This window comes from Salvelinus fontinalis, chromosome 28, assembly GCF_029448725.1.
Source record: "Salvelinus fontinalis isolate EN_2023a chromosome 28, ASM2944872v1, whole genome shotgun sequence".
Classification (NCBI taxonomy): domain Eukaryota; kingdom Metazoa; phylum Chordata; class Actinopteri; order Salmoniformes; family Salmonidae; genus Salvelinus; species Salvelinus fontinalis.
This window is the reverse complement of record NC_074692.1, coordinates 33,897,508-33,922,820: the sequence shown is the minus strand read 5'-3', so window position 1 is coordinate 33,922,820 and position 25,313 is coordinate 33,897,508. Positions and strand designations below refer to the sequence as shown.

General features: G+C 45.9%; 1 protein-coding gene across 2 annotated transcripts in view; it reads right to left on the bottom strand.

The window, feature by feature from the left end:
- Positions 1-25,313, bottom strand: part of LOC129826622 (serine/arginine repetitive matrix protein 4-like) — a 131,580-nt gene that overhangs the window by 34,366 nt on the left and 71,901 nt on the right. For both annotated transcript variants that reach the window (XM_055887543.1, XM_055887544.1), the window contains one exon: positions 5,839-5,985. In XM_055887543.1, coding sequence (XP_055743518.1) covers positions 5,839-5,985 — 147 coding nt within the window. The remainder of the gene's footprint in view (positions 1-5,838; positions 5,986-25,313) is intronic.

Genomic DNA, 25,313 nt, shown 5'->3' with positions numbered 1-25,313 from the left:
TCATTTCTTTACCATAAGTCGCCTCCAACGTCGTTTTAGAGAATTTGGCAGTACGTCCAACCAGCCTCACAACCGCAGACCATGTGTAACCACACCAGCCCAGGACCTCCACATTTGGTTTTGTCACCTGCGAGATAATCTGAGGATTGTGCTGAGGAGTATTTCTGTCTGTAATATAGCCGTTTTGTGGCGAAAAAACTCATTCTGATTGGCTGGGCCTGGCTCAGTAGGATGAGCCTTGACTAGAATACAGTATGTACATATAAAGTGGGTGAAACAATATGTAAACATTATTAAAGTGACCAGTGTTCAATGACTGTATGTACATAAAGCAGCAGTCTTTAAGGTGCAGGACGGAGGCCGGGTAGTGGTGACTAGTGTTGACTTGCCTGGAGATAGAAGCTGTTTTTCAGACTCTCTGTCCAAGCTTTGATGCACCTGTACTGTCTCCTTCTTCTAGATGGTACCATGGTAAACAGGCCGTGGCTTGGGTGGCTGTGGTCCTTGATGATCTTCTTGGCCTTCCTGTGACACCGGGTGCTGTAGATGTCCTGGAGGGCGGGCAGTGTGCCCCCTGTGATGTGTTGGGCTGACTGCACCGTTACGGACTGTGCAATTGCCATCCCAGGCGGTTATACAGCCCAACAGGATGCTTTCAATGGTGCATCTGTAGAAGTTTGTGAGGGTCTTAGGGGCCAAGCCAAATTCCTTCACCCACCTGAGGTTGAAGAGGCGCTGTTTCACCTTCTTCACCACGCTGTCAGTGTGAAGGGACCATTTCAGGTTCTCAGTGATATGCATGCCAAGGAACATGAAGCTTCTGACCTCTCCACTGTGGCCCCCATGGGGGTGTGCTCTCTCTGCTGTCTCATGTTGTCCACAATCAGCTCTTTTTTTTTGTTAACGTTGAGGGAGAGGTTATTTTCCTGGCACCACTCTGCCAGGTCTCTCAACTCCTCCCTGTAGGCTGTTTCGTCATTGTTGACAATCAGCCCTACCTCTGTTGTGTCTTCAGCAAACTTGATGATTGAGTTGGAGATGTGCGTGACCACGCAGTCATGGGTGAACAGGGAGTACAGGAGGGGGCTGAGCATGCACCCCTGTGGGGCCCCTGTTTTGAGGATCAGCGTGGCGGAGGTGTTGTTAACTACCTTCACCACTTGGGGTCGGCCCGTCAGAAAGTCCAGGACCAAGTTTCACAGTAAGGGGCTCAGATCCAGTTCCCTAGACTTAGTGATGAGCTTGGAGGTCACTATGATGTTGAAGACTGAGCTGTAGTCGATGAACAGCATTCTTACATAGGTATTTCTCTTTTGTAGGTGGGATAGGGCAGTGTGCAGTGCAATGGTGACTGTGTCGTTCTTTTGTAGGTGGGATAGGGCAGTGTGCAGTGCAATGGTGACTGTGTCGTTCGTGGATCTGTTGTGGCAATATGCAAATTATAGTGGGTCTAGGGTGTCGGTGGAGGTGATATCGTCCTTAACTAGCCTCTCAAAGCACTTCATGATGACAGAAGTGAGTACTACGGGGCGATAGTCATTTAGTTCAGTTACCTTCTCTTTCTTGGATACAATAACAATGGTAGACATCTTGAAGTGGGGACAGCAGACTGGGATATGGAGAGATTGAATATGTCTGTAAACACTCAGGCCAGCTGGTCTGCACATGCTCAAATGACTTACTCACGTCGGCCAAGGACAACGAGAGCACACAGTCCCTGTGAGCGGCTCAATGTTGTTTTCCTCAAAGCGGGCAAAGTTGTTAACTCGTCTGGAAGGAAGGCGTCAGTGTCTGCAATGTAGGGCTGGATGGTATACCGTATTTTACAATATACCGGTATTGATGCACGGACCGGTTTGGGTTTTTGCCTTCTATAACGGTATTTGAATGTTTGGTTTGTTAAATGTGATACGGCGTGTGTAATGTCCATTTTTATAGTTAACTTCGTTACTTCAGTCATCTCTCTCTGCTCTCTCTCCATGCCATTTTCCACACACACCAAGCCCCGCCCCCTGTCACTCAAGGAACACATTTGTTGTTCCTCAACCACTAGACACTTGCGTTCAGTCTGATTGGTCAATTCAGTGCATGCAACAATGTTGATAACAACGATGCTGTTTTCACTTTGCTTCTTAATATAAATCCACTTGCATTCTATAATTACACTAATAGCTTGTTTTCTTAAATATGCCAACAGCTAGTTTGTCTTTTCTTAGTAAGTTGGGCCTAATCTTGTCAGCCACTAATTGTTAGCCACTAATGCTAATCGCTAATGCTAATCGCTAGCTAGCTAATAAATATACTCGGAGTCGGAGCAAACGTAATTAGCTATACAGCCTTATAATACCAGTGATGGTGTAAACCTAAATCAGCATGTTGTTTGTGCAACAGTATATTCTAAATCAAAGAGGAATACGTGAAGCAAGAATATGTTAGCTACATGAAGTAGCTAAGAGAAAACGTTCAATGTAGCCAAAGATTTTAGGGTCCGCTAGCGTGGGAAACACTTGTCAACACTTTGGTTCCTAACCTGTCACAGTAACTCCTCCATGGCATTTTCACTCGTTGTCATGTCAAACAACACGGTATTCAAAGTGTCCACTATTATACTCTAACAATATAATTACAATAATCATTCTATTTCCATGATTCCAACAGTTCACCCAAGTGTTTTGCTCTAAATCGCAAGTCACATCGCAATTGCAACATTTGGTTAAAAATAAGGCCTAGATTGATTGCCCACATCGAGCAGCCCTACGTGGCAGTGTGGAAATTATCTCAAATGAGTGCAGGAAATGCAGAAATGTATGAAAAATTATTTTGAGTTGAAGTTCAATTGAACAGTATAAAAGAATGGAGAAAGATCCGTAGAACGTATGTGTTGCCACCCTAGCATAACACAGTACTCATGAAGCACATTTAGAACTTTTACAACATAAAATACTGTCAAATACCATCATACTGTCCAATTCTTTCAAAATACAGTGGTATGATATTTTGGCCATATCGCCCAGCCCTACCGCGACGTGCGACGTTTTCCTCTTTGATTGCCTTATGGAGGTCGTAGCTGGTCTGTTTGTACACTCCCATGTTCCCAGTCCCCAGTCCCTTTGCCATGGCTAAATGCGGGGGTTTGTGGTTTCAGTTTTGCGTGAATGCTGCCATCTATCCACGGTCTCTGGTTTTGATAAGTTCTAATCATCACAGTAGGAACAACATCCTCTATCCACTTCCTGATGAACCCAGTCACAACAACATCCTCTATCCACTTCCTGATGAACCCAGTCACAACAACACCCTCTATCCACTTCCTGATGAACCCAGTCACAACAACATCCTCTATCCACTTCCTGATGAACCCAGTCACAACAACATCCTCTATCCACTTCCTGATGAACCCAGTCACAACAACACCCTCTATCCACTTCCTGATGAACCCAGTCACAACAACATCCTCTATCCACTTCCTGATGAACCCAGTCACAACAACATCCTCTATCCACTTCCTGATGAACCCAGTCACAACAACACCCTCTATCCACTTCCTGATGAACCCAGTCACAACAACACCCTCTATCCACTTCCTGATGAACCCAGTCACAACAACATCCTCTATCCACTTCCTGATGAACCCAGTCACAACAACATCCTCTATCCACTTCCTGATGAACCCAGTCACAACAACATCCTCTATCCACTTCCTGATGAACCCACTCACAACTACACCCTCTATCCACTTCCTGATGAACCCAGTCACAACAACATCCTCTATCCACTTCCTGATGAACCCAGTCACAACAACATCCTCTATCCACTTCCTGATGAACCCAGTCACAACAACACCCTCTATCCACTTCCTGATGAACCCAGTCACAACAACATCCTCTATCCACTTCCTGATGAACCCAGTCACAACAACACCCTCTATCCACTTCCTGATGAACCCAGTCACAACAACACCCTCTATCCACTTCCTGATGAACCCAGTCACAACAACATCCTCTATCCACTTCCTGATGAACCCAGTCACAACAACATCCTCTATCCACTTCCTGATGAACCCAGTCACAACAACATCCTCTATCCACTTCCTGATGAACCCACTCACAACTACACCCTCTATCCACTTCCTGATGAACCCAGTCACAACAACATCCTCTATCCACTTCCTGATGAACCCAGTCACAACAACATCCTCTATCCACTTCCTGATGAACCCAGTCACAACAACACCCTCTATCCACTTCCTGATGAACCCACTCACAACTACACCCTCTATCCACTTCCTGATGAACCCAGTCACAACAACATCCTCTATCCACTTCCTGATGAACCCAGTCACAACAACATCCTCTATCCACTTCCTGATGAACCCAGTCACAACAACACCCTCTATCCACTTCCTGATGAACCCAGTCACAACAACATCCTCTATCCACTTCCTGATGAACCCAGTCACAACAACATCCTCTATCCACTTCCTGATGAACCCACTCACAACTACACCCTCTATCCACTTCCTGATGAACCCAGTCACAACTACACCCTCTATCCACTTCCTGATGAACCCAGTCACAACAACATCCTCTATCCACTTCCTGATGAACCCAGTCACAACAACATCCTCTATCCACTTCCTGATGAACCCAGTCACAACAACATCCTCTATCCACTTCCTGATGAACCCAGTCACAACAACATCCTCTATCCACTTCCTGATGAACCCAGTCACAACAACATCCTCTATCCACTTCCTGATGAACCCAGTCACAACAACATCCTCTATCCACTTCCTGATGAACCCAGTCACAACAACATCCTCTATCCACTTCCTGATGAACCCTAGGTCAGGTGAACAAAAGTACTTGAGTTTCTCTATGTTATCACAATCACACCATGAGTTGTTTATCATGAAATATACACCCCAGTCTTTCTTCTTCCCGGAGAGTTCTTTATTCCTGTCTGTGCGATGTACTGAGAATCCAGCTGGCTGTATGGACGGGGACAGTATATCCCGAGAGAGCCATGTTTCCGTGAAACAGTATGTTACAATCCCTGATATCTCTCTGGAAGGAGATCCTCGCCCTGAGCTCTTCTACTTTATTATCCAGACACTGAACATTAGCGAGTAATATACTCAGGAGCAGTGGCTGGTGTGCACGACTCCTGAGTTGGACTAGAAGTCCACTCCGAATACCTCTGCTCCGCCGGCAGTGTTTTGGATCAGCCTCTGGAATAAGTTCAATTGCCCTGGGGGGTACGAACAAAGGATCCAATTCAGGAAAGTCGTATTCCCGCTCTGATATCCAAAAGTTCTTTCCGGTTGTATGTAATAGCACACATATAACATTTATGGGCTAATAATGTAAGAAATAACACACCAAAAAAATAAGACTGCAAAGTTTCTTAGGAGCTAGAAGCAGAGCTGCCATATCTGTTGACGCCATCTTGATACCTAGTCAGTTGCACAACTGAATGCATTCAACTGAATTGTGTCTCCCACATTTAACCCAACCCCATCTGAATTTGAGATGAGGGAGTGGCTGCTTTAACCTGTTAATGCATGTCATCAGCGCCTAGGGAGCAGTTGTTGAGGGTTAAATGCCTTAATTGCAGAACGGCAGATTTTGGGTTACTGGCCAAACGCTCTTAAACGCTAGGTCTGTTCGAACAGTCGTGCCAAAGAAAGCTGAGTAACTTTGTGTTACAAAAGATACCAGAAGACAAATGTTAAATTCTCAAACCTACTTATCTGCAAAGACTGCTCACCTTCAAAAGGCTTTTTTCATTTCTTCACTATTTGAAAAAGAGTGAATACATTTAGTCAAAGGCACTCACCTCCGCGTCCGATGATAGCTGCCATGTTTGCGTCTTCCCATGTCTCTAATGCATCCATTTCTGTCTGTGGTTGTGTCCAGCTTGGTGTCTGCTGCCTCGGCATTCCTCTCATCAGCCTTGAGTGGCTGGCAGGATGTTGTCTCAGTGCTGTGGATAGATACAAAAAATAAGAAAAATGCATTTAGTCTCTGTCTCTGTCTCTGTCTCTCTCTCTCTCTCTCTCTCTCTCTCTCTCTCTCCATAGATAGTAGATACAGTGCCTTCAGAAAGAATTCATATGCCTTGACTTATTCCACATCAACACACAATACCCCATAATGATGAAATTACATTTTAGAAATGTTTGCTAATATATTCCAAATTAAATACAGAAATCAAATTTGTATAAGTATTCACACCCCTGAGTCAGTACTTTGTAGAAGCACCTTTGCCTGTGATTACAGCTGTGAGTCTTTCTGGGTAAATCTCTAAGAGCTTTCCACACCTGGATAGTGTAACATTGCCATTATTATTTTCAAAATTCATGATGATGCATTTGTTCTTTGCCAAGATAATCCATCCACCTGACAGGTGCAGCATATCAACAGCCTCCTCTCCCTCTACTAAAGACAGTCTCCTCTCCCTCCACTAAAGACAGCATCCTCTCCATCTAGTAAAGACAGTCTCCTCTCCCTCCACTAAAGACAGACTCCTCTCCCTCTACTAAAGACAGTCTCCTCTCCCTCCACTAAAGACAGCATCCTCTCCCTCTACTAAAGTCAGCATCCTCTCCATCTAGTAAAGACAGTCTTCTCTCCCTCCACTAAAGACAGCCTCCTCTCCCTACTAAAGACAGCCTCCTCTCCCTCTACTAAAGACAGCCTCCTCTCCCTCTACTAAAGACAACCTCCTCTCCCTCTACTAAAGACAGTCTCCTCTCCCTCCACTAAAGACAGCCTCCTCTCCCTCTACTAAAGACAGTCTCCTCTCCCTCCACTAAAGACAGCCTCCTCTCCCTCTACTAAAGACAGCCTCCTCTCCCTCTACTAAAGACAACCTCCTCTCCCTCTACTAAAGACAACCTCCTCTCCCTCTACTAAAGACAGCCTCCTCTCCCTCCACTAAAGACAGCCTCCTCTCCCTCTACTAAAGACAACCTCCTCTCCCTCTACTAAAGACAGCCTCCTCTCCCTCCACTAAAGACAGCCTCCTCTCCCTCCACTAAAGACAGCCTCCTCTCCCTCTACTAAAGACAGCCTCCTCTCCCTCTACTAAAGACAGCCTCCTCTCCCTCCACTAAAGACAGCCTCCTCTCCCTCCACTAAAGACAGCCTCCTCTCCCTCTACTAAAGACAGCCTCCTCTCCCTCCACTAAAGACAGCCTCCTCTCCCTCCACTAAAGACAGCCTCCTCTCCCTTTACTAAAGACAACCTCCTCTCCCTCCACTAAAGACAGCCTCCTCTCCCTCTACTGAAGACAGTCTCCTCAGACATGGGCGAGAACACACAGAAATGTAGCTCACATGGCACCCTATACCCTATGTAGTGCACTACTTTTGACCAGAGCCCTATAAAGTACACTACTTTTGACCAGATCCCTGTAGTGCACTAATAAAATAGGGAATAGGGTGGCGTTTGGGACGCATACCCTAGATAACATCAGCGATCAGCTATTCCTCATTCAAATGAGCTGTCAGTTGAAATGCAGTTATTTACATGCTTCAGTTGTCCTGACATCTTCTGAAATAATGTTTTGCATCTGGAAGTCTCAAGGTTGGCAGCAATGGGGAGGCTTTGGCAAGTTGAACAGTCAAAGCCCAGACAGAGTTCATTGAGGTTGTCCTTCTGTGGAGAAACCATGGCTTATATTTATTGCAAAGCAGCTACCATCAGATGACCCACATACTAAAACTATTAGGCCAAAAGTAGTGCACTATATAGGGAATAGGGGGTAATTTGGGATGCACACTCTGACCACTCTGTGCCCTCTCCTTATACTCTCCTTAAATAAAGGTGAAATAAAAAAATAAAAAAATAAATAAATTACCTTATTGTGTTGTAGTCATGGAATATTGGAGCGTAATTACACATCCTTTACAGTGTCTCTGTCCGATTGTAATGAGAAGATAACCAGGAGTTGTTTGCCTCTTCCTCTCCCTCTGCTAAGAACAGCCTCCTCCTCTCCCTCTGCTAAGAACAGCCTCCTCCTCTCCCTCTGCTAAGAACAGCCTCCTCATCTCCCTCTGCTAAGAGAAGCCTCCTCCTCTCCCTCTGCTAAGAACAGCCTCCTCCTCTCCCTCTGCTAAGAACAGCCTCCTCCTCTCCCTCTGCTAAGAACAGCCTCCTCCTCTCCCTCTGTTAAGAACAGCCTCCTCCTCTCCCTCTGCTAAGAACAGCCTCCTCCTCTCCCTCTGCTAAGAACAGCCTCCTCCTCTCCCTCTGTTAAGAACAGCCTCCTCCTCTCTCTCTGCTAAGAACAGCTTCCTCCTCTCCCTCTGCTAAGAACAGCCTCATCCTCTCCCTCTGCTAAGAACAGCCTCCTCCTCTCTCTCTCTGCTAAGAACAGCCTCCTCCTCTCCCTCTGCTAAGAACAGGCTCCTCCTCTCTCTCTGCTAAGAACAGCCTCCTCCTCTCCCTCTGCTAAGAACAGCCTCCTCCTCTCCCTCTGATAAGAACAGCCCCCTCCTCTCCCTCTGCTAAGAACAGCCTCCTCCTCTCCCTTTGCTAAGAACAGCCTCCTCCTCTATCTCTGCTAAGAACAGCCTCCTCTCTCTCTCTGCTAAGAACAGCCTCCTCTCTCTGCTAAGAACAGCCTCCTCTCTCTCTGCTAAGAACAACCTCCTCCTCTCCCTCTGCTAAGAACAGCCTCCCCCTCGCTCTCTGCAAAGGACAACCTCCTCTCTCTCTGTGCTAAGGACAGCCTCCTCTCTCTGCTTAGGATAGCCTCCTCTCTATGTGCTAAGGACAGCCTCCTCTCTCTCTGCTAAAAACAGCCTCTTCCTCTTCCTCTGCTAAAGACAGCCTCTTCCTCTTCCTCTGCTAAAGACAGCCTCCTCTCTCTCTGCTAAAAACAGCCTCTTCCTCTCCCTCTGCTAAAGACAGCCTCTTCCTCTCCCTCTGCTAAAGACAGCCTCTTCCTCTCCCTCTGCTAAGAACAGCCTCCTCTCTCTCTCTGCTAAGAACACCCTCCTCTCTCTCTGCTAAGGACAGCCTCCTCTCGCTCTCTGCTAAGGACAGCCTCCTCTCTCTGCTTAGGACAGCCTCCTCTCTCTCTCTGCTAAGGACAGTCTCCTCTCTCTGTGCTAAAACCAGCCTCTTCCTCTGCTAAAGACAGCCTCCTACTCTTCCTCTGCTTAAGACAGCCTCTTCCGCTCCCTCTGCTAAAAACAGCCTCTTCCTCTTCCTCTGCTAAAGACAGCCTCCTACTCTTCCTCTGCTTAAGACAGCCTCTTCCTCCCCCCTGCTAAAAACAGCCTCTTCCTCTTCCTCTGCTAAAGACAGCCTCTTCCTCTCCCTCTGCTAAAGACAGCCTCCTCCTCTTCCTCTGCTAAAAACAGACTCTTCCTCTGCTGCCAGATTCAGACGCTCAGAGCTTTCTTTTCTCTCCCACCTCGGTATTATAGACTGAGGGCCACACACACAAACACGGGTGAGAACACACATGCATACACACAGACATACTTTATATAGATTTTTTTATTTAACTAGGCAAGTGAGTTAAGAACAAATTCTTATTTTCAATGACGGCTTAGCAACAGTGGGTTAACTGCCTTGTTCATGTATGTACGTATACAAACACACACACACACACACCCACACACACACACCCACAATCACACCCACAATCACACCCACACGCACACACACACACACACACACGCACACACACACACACGCACACACACGCACACACGTCTGCAAGGGCCTGCAGTGTCAAACGAATTATGTAAAAGTTCAGCCTGGGTGCGCTCCAACACGACGGTGCATTTGAAAGGTGATGGGTTCAATGAAGACAGCTAATGCGCGCTAGACTTTTATTCTCTTTCTTTTGTTCCAGGTAGAACACTTTTGGGTTCCATAAAGGACTCTTTCCACAGAGGGTTCTACATGGAACCCAAAATAATTATACCTGGAACTAAAAAGGGTTCTACCAGGAATCAAAAAGTGTTCTCCTATGGGGAGAGCCGAAGAACCCTTCTGAAAGCCTTTTTTCTATGAGTGTAAATTGCTATTTGCAGTGGCAGTTGCATGGGCCGTTTTTTATTTTGAATGGGTGCTGATGGCCAAGTTAAATATCTTTGCAGATTTATCTTGACTCTTGTTATAATATCTTTGCAGATTTGTCTTGACTCTAGTAGTAATATCTTTGCTGTCACGTTCGTCGTAAGGATTGGACCAAGGTGCAGCGTGGTAGGCATATATTTTCTTTTATTTAAATGAACACCGAACAAAAACAACAAAATACTGAAAGAAACGTGAAGCTACTGTTGTGCACACAGGCAATTATCTGTAGACAAGATCCCACAAAACACAATGGGGAAAATGGCTACTTAATAAATATGATCCCCAATCAGAGCTAACAATAAACAGCTGTCTCTGATTGGGAAGCATACCAGGCCAACATAAACCATTAATCACCTAGATGACCCACCCTAGTCACTATCACGCCCCAACCAACATAGAGAATAAACAGCTCTCTATAGTCAGGACGTGACAGTAACCCCCCCCTCTTGACTCTTGTTATCTTGAAAATGTATCAATTTGTTTTTCATTCTGACTAAGAGTGCACAATTCAGCTCTCAAGTATCTTTTCTATCATTCTCGCTGGCCTTGGCCATCTATCACGCTAGCATAATTCCCACATCCCTTTACATGAAAAGAGCCTGAAATATGACTATAATCAGCACTAACAAGCAGAACAAGAATAACATGTTGATTTCTTGTGTTAGCTCCTGTTGTTAATGTTAGTTCCCTGTGTACTCTTGATAAAAGAGTCCTAGAAGTGAACTGGGCACAAGGCTCTCGTTACCTAGAAGGCCTTGGTTGTTTGTTATTCCCTGTCAGAGCTGAGAGCTGGGGCTGATGAGAATTCTAAATGAAATCGATTCTGCCATCACCAATGCACTCTCCCTTGATCCTGCCTGGCCCAGCCAGGAATTTATGGGAGAAACTTTCTAAGCTATAAGCGCTTCGATTTATCGCAGCCCGTGTATACCTGTGAGCTCCCTCTCTCCGTCTTTCTCTTCTACCTCTCTCTAAGTTTCAGAGCCATATGAAATCTTTTTGTAATAGTAATCCATAACCACTGGCTGCTGGGAGAGCCTGGGAGGGAGTGTTTGAAGGTACTTAAACTATTCAAAGCATAGTCTCACTAACAAAAGCCTTTAAATGAACACCAACAGAGAAGGGATTTAGTGCTTGTAAAAGGAAAGTACTTGGTGGGGAGAAGTTATGTGGACTGTAATCGCCAGGAATCCTGGCAGAACCTGCGACATGTTGAAAACAGGTGAGAAGACAGCTAAAATAAGTCATAGGTTGAGGAGGACTCTCTCGGAGCCTGCACTAAGGTGAAAACTGCTCTCTGTAGGGAAATAACATGCTTTCTAAGCCATGAAGACGTGTTCTTGTTTATACAGCAATATCCAGCATGACCAACACTCATGAGATAGAATGTACATAAAGAGCTGTTTTAAATTCACAGGGTTTACAAAGGTATACCAGTTCTATTCCATTCCAGTCTTTACAGTAAGCCAGTCCTCCTATACCTCCTCCAAAACCAGCCTCCTCTGAAACATACCATCATGACATTTGTTTTCCTGAATCAAGATGAACAATGTCACTCCAGTAATAGTAATGTCAAACTCCAATGGTTCTCTGGTTAACCACTTCCTGCTGTTGTGGAATGCTAATAGTGGAAACAGTATAATCTGGGTTGTGTGTAACAGAGTGACTCCTGCCTCCTGGCACAGTGGCACAGGCTCCGCTCGGCTCTGTTGCTCTGTCATTTGGCACTGTTGCTATTGTGGTGTATCATTTGGAAAATGGGGAAAATAACAGTAAAATCTACACTAGAGAGTGAACGTGTGTATCTGTCTGTGTATACGGCTATGAAAGATGTTTCACCGTGTAACCCAGTGGATCCAGCCACTGAACAGACAAACCATCTGGATATCTGTTGAACTCAACTGAACCAAACCATCTGGACATCTGTTGAACTCAACTAGACCAAACCATCTGGACATCTGTTGAACTCAACTAGACCAAACCATCTGGACATCTGTTGAACTCAAGTGAACCAAACCATCTGGACATCTGTTGAACTCAACTGAACCAAACCATCCGGACATCTGTTGAACTCAACTAGACCAAACCATCTGGACATCTTTTGAACTCAACTGAACCAAACCATCTGGACATCTGTTGAACTACACTAGACCAAACCATCTGGACATCTGTTGAACTCAACTAGACCAAACCATCTGGACATCTGTTGAACTCAACTAGACCAAACCATCCGGACATCTGTTGAACTCAACTAGACCAAACCATCTGGACATCTGTTGAACTCAACTAGACCAAACCATCTGGACATCTGTTGAACTCCACTAGACCAAACCATCTGGACATCTGTTGAACTCAACTAGACCAAACCATCTGGACATCTGTTGAACTCCACTGAACACAGCAGCAATTCATAAAACATCATCATCCACTGCCAAAGCCCAGGGAGGATAACCGTAGAGTGAGTTTATTTTAATTGATAACGTTACAGTGAGATGAATTGTTACAATATTTGAGGAAGGCTGTAATCCATCACGTGCTAGACTAGAGAATACTTATCTACCGTCGGAGGGATATTCTGACTCACAACAGCAGCCGACAGACAGCATATAGGGCAGCACTGTGCAGGTAACATGATTCGGACTCATCAAGGACTGTAACACAGTGTTTCTTTAATGTGGTGTACTGTACACAGACAAACCACACACACACACACACACACACACACACACACACACACACACACACACACACACACACACACACACACACGTGTCTATATTTAGCATTACGCCTCTCTGTACAGACACTTCCAAATGGAGTGTTAACCCACCACGTGTGGGGGAAAACATCAGACAATTTGCATGTGATTTGATGACAGCCAAACCATCTAGGAAGATGGAGGTGATGGATGGAAGCGTCATGGAGCAGAGTGTTGAATGGAGCCTCCACATTGATGTAACAGAGGGATTCTGATTCTAGAACGGCCTTTATGTTCCATCTTCCATTCCTTCCAATACTGATGTACTGCTGTGACCAGATATGTTCTTCCAAGTACAATAGGACTAATAGCAGTTGTATGACCCTCAGGCATTGTGAGTACTGTATATGAAGAGTTTATTTCCAAAATGCTACATTTTTCACATTTGTGTGTATTCACCAGAAATGATTACTTATGGGTACCTTCATGTGTGTGTAAAATTATAATGACAGATTTGTTATTTATTGATTTTAGGTGTGTATTAAAATGGATTTTTGGCAAACGTTATATATCCATTATTTAGCTAGGATGGAATGTTAATATGCTGTATATTTGACTGTGATATGTGGTTGTAAGTCGCTCTCACCTTGCTATCTTAAGATGGCTGCACTAACTGTAAGTCGCTCTGGATAAGAGCATCTGCTAAATAACTCAAATGTCAAATGTTTAACATCCAGAACTCATGCTACTGTATTGACTCATTTCGTCTGTAACGGTCGTCGTAGTCGTTCTCCTCCTCAGACGAGGAGGAGCATGGATCGGACCAACACGCAGCGAGGTATGTAGACATGATGATTTATTATAACAAGACGAAACACGATGAACACTTGAATAAACTATAAAACAACAAACGACGTTAAACAGACCTGAACATGAGAACTACATAAAACGAAGAACGCACGGACAGGAAAAACAAATGAACGAACTAGACAGTACCGTGTGGTGCAACAAAACACAGACACAGCGACAATCACCCACAAACAAACAGTGAGAACAGCCTACCTTAATATGGTTCTCAATCAGAGGAAATGTCAAACACCTGCCTCTAATTGAGAACCATATCAGGCAACACATTAACCCAACATAGAAACACATAACATAGACTACCCACCCCAACTCACGCCCTGACCAACTAAACACATACAAAAACAACAGAAAACAGGTCAGGAACGTGACATCGTCAACGTTTTTTTGTCATATTTCTAATTTGTACAGTTTTTTATTAAACATGTAGTTAATTCAAACAAATATGTCAGTCGTTGAACCCCATGCCATGATGAGACAGTGAAAAAACACACACATCTCTTTCACAAGTGACCTAATTTACCAACATTTCTGAAAATGTATATATAACATTTTGGAAATAATATTTTCATAATTTTCTTTTTTAGGCCTACTCTTAACTGGTATGGTGTGAAGAGATTAATTATGAACGTAAGATTCCATTCAGTCCTTCTCATGCACTTTACCTGGTCACTGTGAACGGGTGTTTTCTGTTTTGCAAGATGTGGGTAATTTTGGTTGCCATGCCAGCCACATGTACAGGATAGATCCTGCCAATGTCAAGAAGATCTGTCCGTGTCTAATAGAACTTGTGAATGACAAGAAGCCCTATTGGAGGAGATACTAGGAAGGATCAATACATCTAGCCCCAAAACAGGAAGGAGAAGCAAAAAACAAGATGGTAGATCAATACATTAAACGACAACATGCCCCCAGCCGGTCAAGGAGATGGCAGTATGCCAACATACAGTATATAGGTCTACTGTTGTAGCAACTGGTCCCATTGCATGGATTATGGTCCTCCTCGTTGACATTGACACATTACATAGTACATTTTATACAGTCGATAGGCAGAGAAGACAAACATGGTGAGACCGGAACCAGTTCTGAATACAAAATGGTGGGTTGCCAGGTCTGACAATGAACACTAACAGAAACCTTGGTATAGGCAGTGGGTTTCTAAACACATCACTAAGACAGAGTCAGTAATGGAAACTCAGGGTGATAAGTCCACTGTTAATGTACAGAACTATTACCCTGAAACCACAGTGAAGATGCTTGTTTGGTAGTAGAAGTGCACTGAAATACAATCTAAATGTATTTGTCATTTGCACAGAATGCCGCAGGTGTAAATGGTACAGTGAAGCACTTACTTGCATGCTCTTTCCTCAACAGTGCAGTATCAATATAAAAATATATATATTTACACCTGCGAATATATATCTGGCCTTCATTAGACATCCGGGATGCTGGCCTTCTCGGCAGAGTTCCTCTGTCCAGTGTCTGTGTTCTTTTGCACATCTTAATCTTTTATTTTTATTGGCCAGTCTGAGATATGGCTTTTTCTTTGCTACTCTGCCTAGAAGGCCAGCATCCCCGAGTCGCCTCTTCACTGTTGACATTGAGACTGGTGTTTGCGGGTACTATTTAATGAAGCTGCCAGTTGAGGACTTGTGAAGCATCTGTTTCTTAAACTAGACACTCTAATGTAATTGCCCTCTTGCTCAGTTGTGCACCGGGGTCTCCCACTCCTCTTTCTATTCTGGTTAGAGCCAGTTTGCTCTGTTCTGTGAAGGGAGTAGTACACAGCGTTGTACGAGATCTTCAGTTTCTTGGCAATTTCTCGCATGGAATAGCCTTCATTTCTCAGAACAAGAATAGACTGACAAGTTTCAGAAGAAAGTTCTTTGTTTCTGGCCATTTTGAGCCTGTAATCGAACTCACAAATGCTGATGCTCCAGATACTCAACTAGTCTAAAGAAGGCCAGTTGTATTGCTTCTTTAAGCAGACAACAGTTTTCAGCTGTGCTAACATAATTGCAAAAGGGTTTTCTAATGATCAATTAGCCTTTTAAAATGATACACTTGGATTAGCTAACACAACGTGCCATTGGAACACAGGAGTGATGGTTGCTGATAATGGGCCTCTGTACGCCTATGTAGATATTCCATAAAAAACCTGCTGTTTCCAGCTGCAATAGTCATTTACAACATTAACAATGTCTGTGTAACGGCGTTCCTCTCTCTCTTCATAAGAAGAGGAGGAGTAGTGATCGAGCCAAGGCGCAGCGGGTTGTGAATACATGATGAATTTTATTTACAAGACGAAACGAAACAAACTATACTTGAATAAACTAACAAAATAACAAAACGAAAGTAGACAGACTTAGCACGACGAACTGACATAACACACGCAGAACGAACGAACAAGTACTTACTACAAAAACGCACGAACAAACCGAAACAATCCCGTATGGTGTAACATCGACACAGGAGACAATCACCCACAAACAAACAGTGAGAACACCCTACCTAAATATGACTCTTAATTAGAGGAGAACGCAAAACACCTGCCTCTAATTAAGAGCCATACCAGGCAACCAAAACCAACATAGAAACAGATAACATAGACTGCCCACCCAAAACACATGCCCTGACCTAAACACATACAAAAACAACATAAAACAGGTCAGGACCGTTACAGAACCCCCCCCTCAAGGTGCGAACTCCGGGCGCACCAGCACAAAGTCCAGGGGAGGGTCTGGGTGGGCAGTTGACCACGGTGGTGGCTCCGGCTCTGGACGCTGTCCCCACACCACCATAGTCACTCCCCGTTTCTGTCTTCCCCTCCCAATGACCACCCTAAAACTCACATCCCCTAAATAAACGGCCAGCACCAGGAGAAGGGGCAGCACCGGGACAAGGGGCAGCACCGGGACAAGGGGCAGCACCGGGACAAGGGGCAGCACCGGGACAAGGGGCAGCACCGGGACAAGGGGCAGCACCGGGACAAGGGGCAGCACCGGGACAAGGGTCAGCACCGGGACAAGGGTCAGCACCGGGACAAGGGGCAGCACCAGGATAAGGGGCAGCACCGGGACAAGGGGCAGCACCGGGACAAGGGGCAGCACCGGGACAAGGGGCAGCACCGGGACAAGGGGCAGCACCGGGACAAGGGGCAGCACCGGGACAAGGGGCAACACCGGGACAAGGGGCAACACCGGGACAAGGGGCAGGTCCCGGCTGATATACTCTGGCAGATCCTGGCTGAGGGACTCTGGCAGGTCTATGCAGGCTGACGGCTCTCGACGCTCATGGCAGGCTGACGGCTCTCGACGCTCATGGCAGGCTGACGGCTCTCGACGCTCATGGCAGGCTGACGGCTCTCGACGCTCATGGCGGGCTGACGGCTCTCGACGCTCATGGCGGGCTGACGGCTCTCGACGCTCATGGCGGGCTGACGGCTCTCGACGCTCATGGCGGGCTGACGGCTCTCGACGCTCATGGCGGGCTGACGGCTCTCGACGCTCATGGCGGGCTGACGGCTCTCGACGCTCATGGCGGGCTGACGGCTCTCGACGCTCATGGCGGGCTGACGGCTCTCGACGCTCATGGCTCTCTGACGGCTCTGGCTGCTCATGGCTCGCTGGCGGCTCTGGCAGATCCTGTCTGGTTGGCGGCTCTGGCAGATCCTGTCTGGTTGGCGGCTCTGGCAGATCCTGTCTGGTTGGCGGCTCTGGCAGATCCTGTCTGGTTGGCGGCTCTGGCAGATCCTGTCTGGCGGGCGGCTCTGGCAGATCCTGTCTGGCGGGCGGCTCTGGCAGATCCTGTCTGGCGGGCGGCTCTGGCAGATCCTGTCTGGCGGGCGGCTCTGGCAGATCCTGTCTGGCGGGCGGCTCTGGCAGATCCTGTCTGGCGGGCGGCTCTGGCAGATCCTGTCTGGCGGGCGGCTCTGGCAGATCCTGTCTGGCGGGCGGCTCTGGCAGATCCTGTCTGGCGGGCGGCTCTAGCGGCTCCTGTCTGGCGGGCGGCTCTAGCGGCTCCTGTCTGGCGGACGGCTCTGTAGGCTCATGGCAGACGGGCGGCTTTGCAGGCTCATGGCAGACGGGCGGCTTTGCAGGCTCATGGCAGACGGATGGCTCAGACGGCGCTGGGGAGACGGATGGCTCAGATGGCGCTGGGGAGACGGATGGCTCAGATGGCGCTGGGGAGACGGATGGCTCAGATGGCGCTGGGGAGACGGATGGCTCAGATGGCGCTGGGGAGACGGATGGCTCTGGCCGGATACGGCGCACTGTAGACCTGGTGCGTGGTGCCGGAACTGGAGGCACCGGGCTAAGGATAAGCACCTTCCTACTAGTGCGGGGAGCAGGGACAGGGCACACTGTATTCTCAAAGCCCACTCTATACCTGATGCGAGGTACCGGCACTGGTGACACCGGGCTGAGGACAAGCACATCAGGATTAGTAGGGGGGGAAGATACAGTGTGTTCAGGGCTCTGGAGACGCACAGGAGGCTTTGTGCGTGGTGCCGGAACTGGAGGCACCGAACTGGATACACGCACTACAGAGAGAGTGCGTGGAGGAGGAACTGGGCTCAGGAGACGCACTGGTAGCCTAGTGCGTAGTGTAGGCACTGTAGGTACTAGGCTGGGGCGGGGAGGTGGCGCCGGAAATACCGGACCGTGGAGGCGTACTGGCACTCTTGAGCATTGAGCCTGCCCAACCTTACCTGGTTGAATGCTCCCGGTCGCCCGACCAGTGCGGGGAGGTGGAATAACCCGCACCGGCCTATGTAGGCGAACCGGGGAAACCATGCGTAAGGCCGGTGCCATGTATGCCGGCCCGAGGAGACGCACTGGAGACCAGACGCGTTGAGCCGGCCTCATGACACCTGGCTCAATACCCAATCTAGCCCTACCAGTGCGGGGAGGTGGAATAACCCGCACTGGGCTATGCACTCGTACAAGAGACACCGTGCGCTCTACTGCGTAACACGGCGCCTGCCCGTACTCCCGCTCTCCACGGTAAGCCTGGGATGTGGGCGCCTACCTGCCCTTGGCCCACTACCTCTTAGCCTCCCCCCCAAGAAATTTTTGGGAGTTACTTACGGGCTTTTTGGGCTTCCGGTTCCTCTCTCCGGTAGCCTCTGCTCTTCTCAGTGCCTCCAGCTGTTCCCATGGGAGGCGATCCCTACCAGCCAGGATCTCCTCCCATGTGTAGCAACCCTTTCCGTCCAATATATCGTCCCATGTCCATTGTTCCTTCTTTTCCTGTCCCTTACTCCATTTACTCCGCTGCTTGGCTCTAGCGTGGTGGGTGATTCTGTAACGGCGTTCCTCTCTCTCTTCATAAGAAGAGGAGGAGTAGTGATCGAGCCAAGGCGCAGCGGGTTGTGAATACATGATGAATTTTATTTACAAGACGAAACGAAACAAACTATACTTGAATAAACTAACAAAATAACAAAACGAAAGTAGACAGACTTAGTACGACGAACTGACATAACACACGCAGAACGAACGAACAAGTACTTACTACAAAAACGCACGAACAAACCGAAACAATCCCGTACCCTACCTAAATATGACTTAATTAGAGGAGAACGCAAAACACCTGCCTCTAATTAAGAGCCATACCAGGCAACCAAAACCAACATAGAAACAGATAACATAGACTGCCCACCCAAAACACATGCCCTGACCTAAACACATACAAAAACAACATAAAACAGGTCAGGACCGTTACAGTCTGCACTGTATTTCTGATCAATTTGATGTTATTTTAATGGAATTTTTTTTTTGCTTTTCTTTCAAAAACAAGGACAGTTCTAAGTGATCCCAAATTTTTGAACGGTAGTATACATATATATTGTGCTTCTACTAAGCATTGAATCAAGTGTGCGAATACTTGTGTAAATAATATATTTCTGTATTTAATTTTCAATAAATTAGCAAAAATGTCTAAAAACATGTTTTCACTTTGTCATTATGGGGTATTGTGTGTAAATGGGTGATATATATATTTTTTAATCCATTTTAAATTCATGCTGTAAGTCAAGGGGTATGAATACTTTCTGAAGGCACTGTATGTATATATAATCAGGGGTAAAGTGGCTGAGCAGCAGGATCAGTATACAGCTATGCTCTAATATACATACCACTTAGCCTACCACTTGGAATGCATGCCCAACACTTTGCTTAATTCTGTGGCATACTACAAGTGGCATACTAAAAGGACCGAAGTCAAGGAAGTGTGTGTGTGTCTGTGTGTGTGTGTGTGTGTGTGTGTGTGTGTGTGTGTGTGTGTGTGTGTGTGTGTGTGTGTGTGTGTGTGTGTGTGTGTGTGTGTGTGTGTGTGTGTGTGTGTGTGTGTGTGTGTGTGTGTGTGTGTATGTGTGTGTATGTGGGATCTTCCATCCCCAGTTGCAGTGGGTGATTTGAGCATTGGTTGGGTCCCTAGCCGCTCCTCTGAAGTTCAGCAAGGCTAATACGCTGTTCATTACCCCTGTCAGTTCTAGCAGGAACAATAGGTCATCATTATTATAGGAGATGATAGCCATGTTAATTTGGAGTGGAAGAGACATGGTGTATTGCCACCCTATAGAGTACTTCCTGGGCACTTTGTTTTAAATTAAGGCTTGTATTTTTTATCTGCTTTATATTCTAGTTAAAGACAACTTAATTGTCATCCAAAGACTTTCCAAGATAGCAATTAGAGGAATGATGTTAATGCCTTGGACTCGTGGTAGGCTACACTAGATTCCAATAAGGAACATATCGACTCTTCATGGAGTTGGATTTGTGCACTAAATGCCTCCTACTATGAAATGTCTTTCACAGCATTGTTCCAGAAACGATCATGGATGCAGAACCAGGCTATCCCAGCTCAGACTACGATGGATGCAGAACCAGGCTAGCCCAGCTCAGACTGCAATGGTTGCAGAACCAGGCTAGCCCAGCTCAGACTACGATGGATGCAGAACCAGGCTAGCCCAGCTCAGACTCGATGGATGCAGAACCAGGCTAGCACAGCTCAGACTACGATGGTTGCAGAACCAGGCTAGCCCAGCTCAGACTACGATGGATGCAGAACCAGGCTAGCCCAGCTCAGACTCGATGGATGCAGAACCAGGCTAGCACAGTTCAGACTTCGATGGATGCAGAACCAGGCTAACTCAGCTCAGACTACGATGGATGCAGAACCAGGCTAGCTCAGCTCAGACCTGGTTCGGCTCAGTTCAGTAGTGTGATATAGGTACAGCAATGCTACCATATGTCCCTGGATGAGTCCCAAATGGCACCCTATATAGTGCAGGATCCTATGGGTCCTCGTCAAAAATTGTGCACTATAAAGGGAATATGATGCCATATAGGCTGCACCCTCTGTCTTCTCTGTGAACCCTCACACGTCTGTCCTATTTTGCAGAATTCAGTGCCTCATATTTCTCCAGAAGAGGTAAACACTCGCTGTGCTGCGATTAGCTCAGTGTCTGATGGGAACGAAAGCGGAGGAGGAGAAGGAGAGGTGCAGCGACGATTACAGAGGTCAACTCTCCTCTCTGTCAACACCTGTAAGAGCCTCCACGTGGCTCCTACTCAACACTCCCACCCACACACATCCATGACCCACAGTTAATATTTAAACATCCATATACATACACTTAAACACCTGCTTGTATATAGGGAAAATGTCATCTTAAACAAGCAGAAAGATCAAGTGGATGGTGGTGGCACTAGATTTTGCATATGGATGAGAGCAACCACAGCCAATATGCTGAAGAACAAGACCCATACAATTCATTTAGACTGTTTTGTCTCATAATGAGAAAATGTAGCATTTAAAAATGAATATCCATCTTTAAATCCATCTTTACTGTTCTGTCGGAACACCCCATAGCTTCCGACTCTGTTCCACTAAAATCTCTACTTCACTGCCATTCTCTCAAGGAGAGAAACATCCCACACTCCCTGGCCCTCTCCTGTAGAAGACACTCCCTGGCCCTCTCCTGTAGAAGACACTCCCTGGCCCTCTCCTGTAGAAGACACTCCCTGGCCCTCTCCTGTAGAAGACACTCCCTGGCCCTCTCCAGTAGAAAACACTCCCTGGCCCTCTCCTGTAGAAAACACTCCCTGGCCCTCTCCTGTAGAAGACACTCCCTGGCCCTCTCCTGTAGAAAACACTCCCTGGCCCTCTCCTGTAGAAGACACTCCCTGGCCCTCTCCTGTAGAAGACATTCCCTAGACCTCTCCTGTAGAAAACACTTCCTGGCCCTCTCCTTTAGAAGACACTCCATGGCCCTCTCCTGTAGAAGACACTCCCTGGCCCTCTCCTGTAGAAGACACTCCCTTGCCCTCTCCTGTAGAAGACACTCCCTGGCCCTCTCCTGTAGAAGACACTCCCTGGCCCTCTCCTGTAGAAGACACTCCCTGGCCCTCTCCTGTAGAAGACACTCCCTGGCCCTCTCCTGTAGAAGACACTCCCTGGCCCTCTCCTGTAGAAGACACTCCCTGGCCCTCTCCTGTAAAAGACACTCCCTGGCCCTCTCCTGTAGAAGACACTCCCTGGCCCTCTCCTGTAGAAAACACTCCCTGGCCCTCTCCTGTAGAAAACACTCCCTGGCCCTCTCCTGTAGAAAACACTCCCTGGCCCTCTCCTGTAGAAGACACTCCCTAGACCTCTCATGGGCCTCTCCTGCAAGAGATCGTTTCTCACTGAAATTCCCAAATGAACGTAGTCGGGTAATAGGTTTTTTGTGACAGTTCCAGCTGCCGGAGTGAATCGCGACTCACAGGGAAAGATGTAAATCCTTATGGGCAGCTGAGACTAGCTCAAATTGGCCACCGCCTTCTCCTGGGCTGTGTCTCAAATAATACCCTATTCCCTATATAGTGCACTGCCTTTGACCAGGGCCTATAGTACTCTGGTCAAATCAAAAGTAGTGTGCTATATAGGAAATAGGGCCCTGGTCTAAAGTAGTGCACTATATAGTGAATAGGGGACCACTTGGGATGCATACCTACATTGCCTGACAGGAAGGCAGGGTGATAGAAGTTGACATCAAGGACTTAATAGTGGTTCAGACACAATTAGGAGATATCGCTGATCACCAATCTCGGGTCACTGATTGCTGATCACCGGTCTCTGGTCACTGATCACCAAAATCTCGGGTCGCTGATCACCAATCTCGGGTCACTGGTTGCTGATCACCGGTCTCTGGTCGCTGATCACCAAAATCTTGGGTCGCTGATCACCAATCTCGGGTCGCTGATCACTGGTTATTCTGTGTTTCTTTCAGTTTGCTCCAATCCTCTCCAGGTTTTTTTTATAGGAGATTCAGTGAGATTTTAATCTCCTATTACAGACCCAAACTTACATACATACGCACACTCACACACACACACACGCACACACACACACACACACACACACACACACACACACACACACACACACACACACACACACACACACACACACACACACTTGTATACTGAATCTCCTGTCAAAAACCCAGTGTAGTGATCAAATCAAAACTCAAATTGTATTTATCTGAGTAACCTTTCCAAACGAATGAAAAAAAGTACCCACTTGTCATTTTTGAGTAAAAGTAAGATAACTTAATAGAAAATGACTCAAGTAAAAGTGAAAGTCAACCAGTAGAATACTACTTGAGTAAAAGTCTAAAAGTACTTGGTTTTAAATATACTTAAGTATCAAAAGTAAATGTAATTGATAAAATGTACTTAACCTGTTTGGGCTGCAGGGGCAGTATTGAGTAGCCGGATAAAAGGTGCCCATTTCAAACGGCCTCAATTCTTGCTCGTACAATATGCATATTATTATTACTATTGGATAGAAAACACTCTCTAGTTTCTAAAATCGTTTGAATTATATCTGTGAGTAAAACAGAACTCCTTTTGCAGCAAACTTCCTGACAGGAAGTGGAAAATCTGAAATCGATGCACTGTTCTAGGGCCTGCCTATTAAAGCCCTTGATATTTATTTGTTTAGATGCACTTCATACGTCTTCCACTAGATGTCGACAGGCAGTGAGAGAAGAAATGGAGTGGGTAACTTGATCTGGGCTCGAATAAATGCTCTTTGTATGACGTGTCACCAGTTTCCTGGTTTCTGGAGAGCACGTGAAAGGACCTGGATTTGCCTTCTGATAAGCTGTCGTTATGGATGACTAATATCTCCGGCTATGATTTTATTTGATACATGTGACAATATCATCGTAAAGTAGGTTTTTTCAATATAGTTTAATCAGATTATTGAATTTTTTTCGGGAGTTTTGCCGTGTTCCGTTCTCTGAGTTTGTTGACGATGGAGAGATTTGCGCCACTTGGCAAGTGTGCTTGCTAAATCGAGAGGGAAAAAGGCTGTTCTAAAACCAAAAAACGATTGTTCCCGACAAAGGACCCCTTGGACAACATTCTGATGGAAGATCAGCAAAAGTAGGACCCATTTTATGATGTTATTTCATATATCTGTCGTACATGTGAACTAGTCGTTTGCGGCCAGGTTTTGGGTACTCTCTTGCCATAACGTAAACTGTATATCGTAATGAAGTTATTTTTAGAATTCTAACACGGCGATTGCATGAAGAACTAGTGTATCTATCATTTCCTATACAATATGTATTTTTTAGTTATGTTTATGAATAGTTATTTGGTCAGAATATGTGTGTCAGAAAAAGTGTCAGAAAAATTTCCGGACGTTGTGGGAAAAAGATGCTACGTTAGCACAATGTATAACCACTGATTTGAGCTCTAAATATGCACATTTTCGAACAAAACATAAGTGTATGTATAACCTGATGTTATAGGACTGTCATCTGATGAAGCTTATCAAGGTTAGTCAAAAATTATATATCTTTTGCTGGTTTGTCACGATCGCTAACTTTTGCTACTGGGGAATGGCTTGTGTTTCTGGCTATTGTGGTAAGCTAATATAACGCTATATTGTGTTTTCGCTGTAAAACACTTAAGAAATCGGAAATATTGGCTGGATTCACAAGATGCTTGTCTTTCATTTGCTGTACACTATGTATTTTTCAGAAATGTTTTATGATGAGTAATTTAATTTATACCTCAAATATGCACATTTTTCGAACAAAACATAGATTTATTGAATAACATGTTATAAGACTGTCCTCTGATGAAGTTGTTTGTTGGTTAGTTTGGTTGGTTCTTGGTTAGTTAGGTTGGCTTTGCGCATGCTACCTGTGCTGTGAAAAATGTATATCCTTTTTTGTATTTGGTGGTGAGCTAACATACATATACGTGCTGTTTTCGCTGTAAAACATTTTCGCTGTAAAACAAAAAAATCGGACATGTTGGCTGGATTCACAAGATGTGTACCTTTCATTTGCTGTATTGGACTTGTTAATGTGTGAAGGTTAAATATTTCTAAAAAATATATTTTGAATTTCGCGCTCTGCACTTGAAGTGGCTGTTGTCATATTGTGCCCGGCTTCGGGCTTGCAGCCATAAGAATTAAGTATAAAAAGTTAAAGTAAAAGTCATTTAAAATTTCTGATATTAAGCAAACCAGACGGCACCACATTCTTATTTTTTATTTTACGGATAGCCAGGGGAACACTCCAACACTCAGGCATAATTTACAAACGAAGCATTTGTGTTTAGTGAGTCCGCCAGATCAGAGG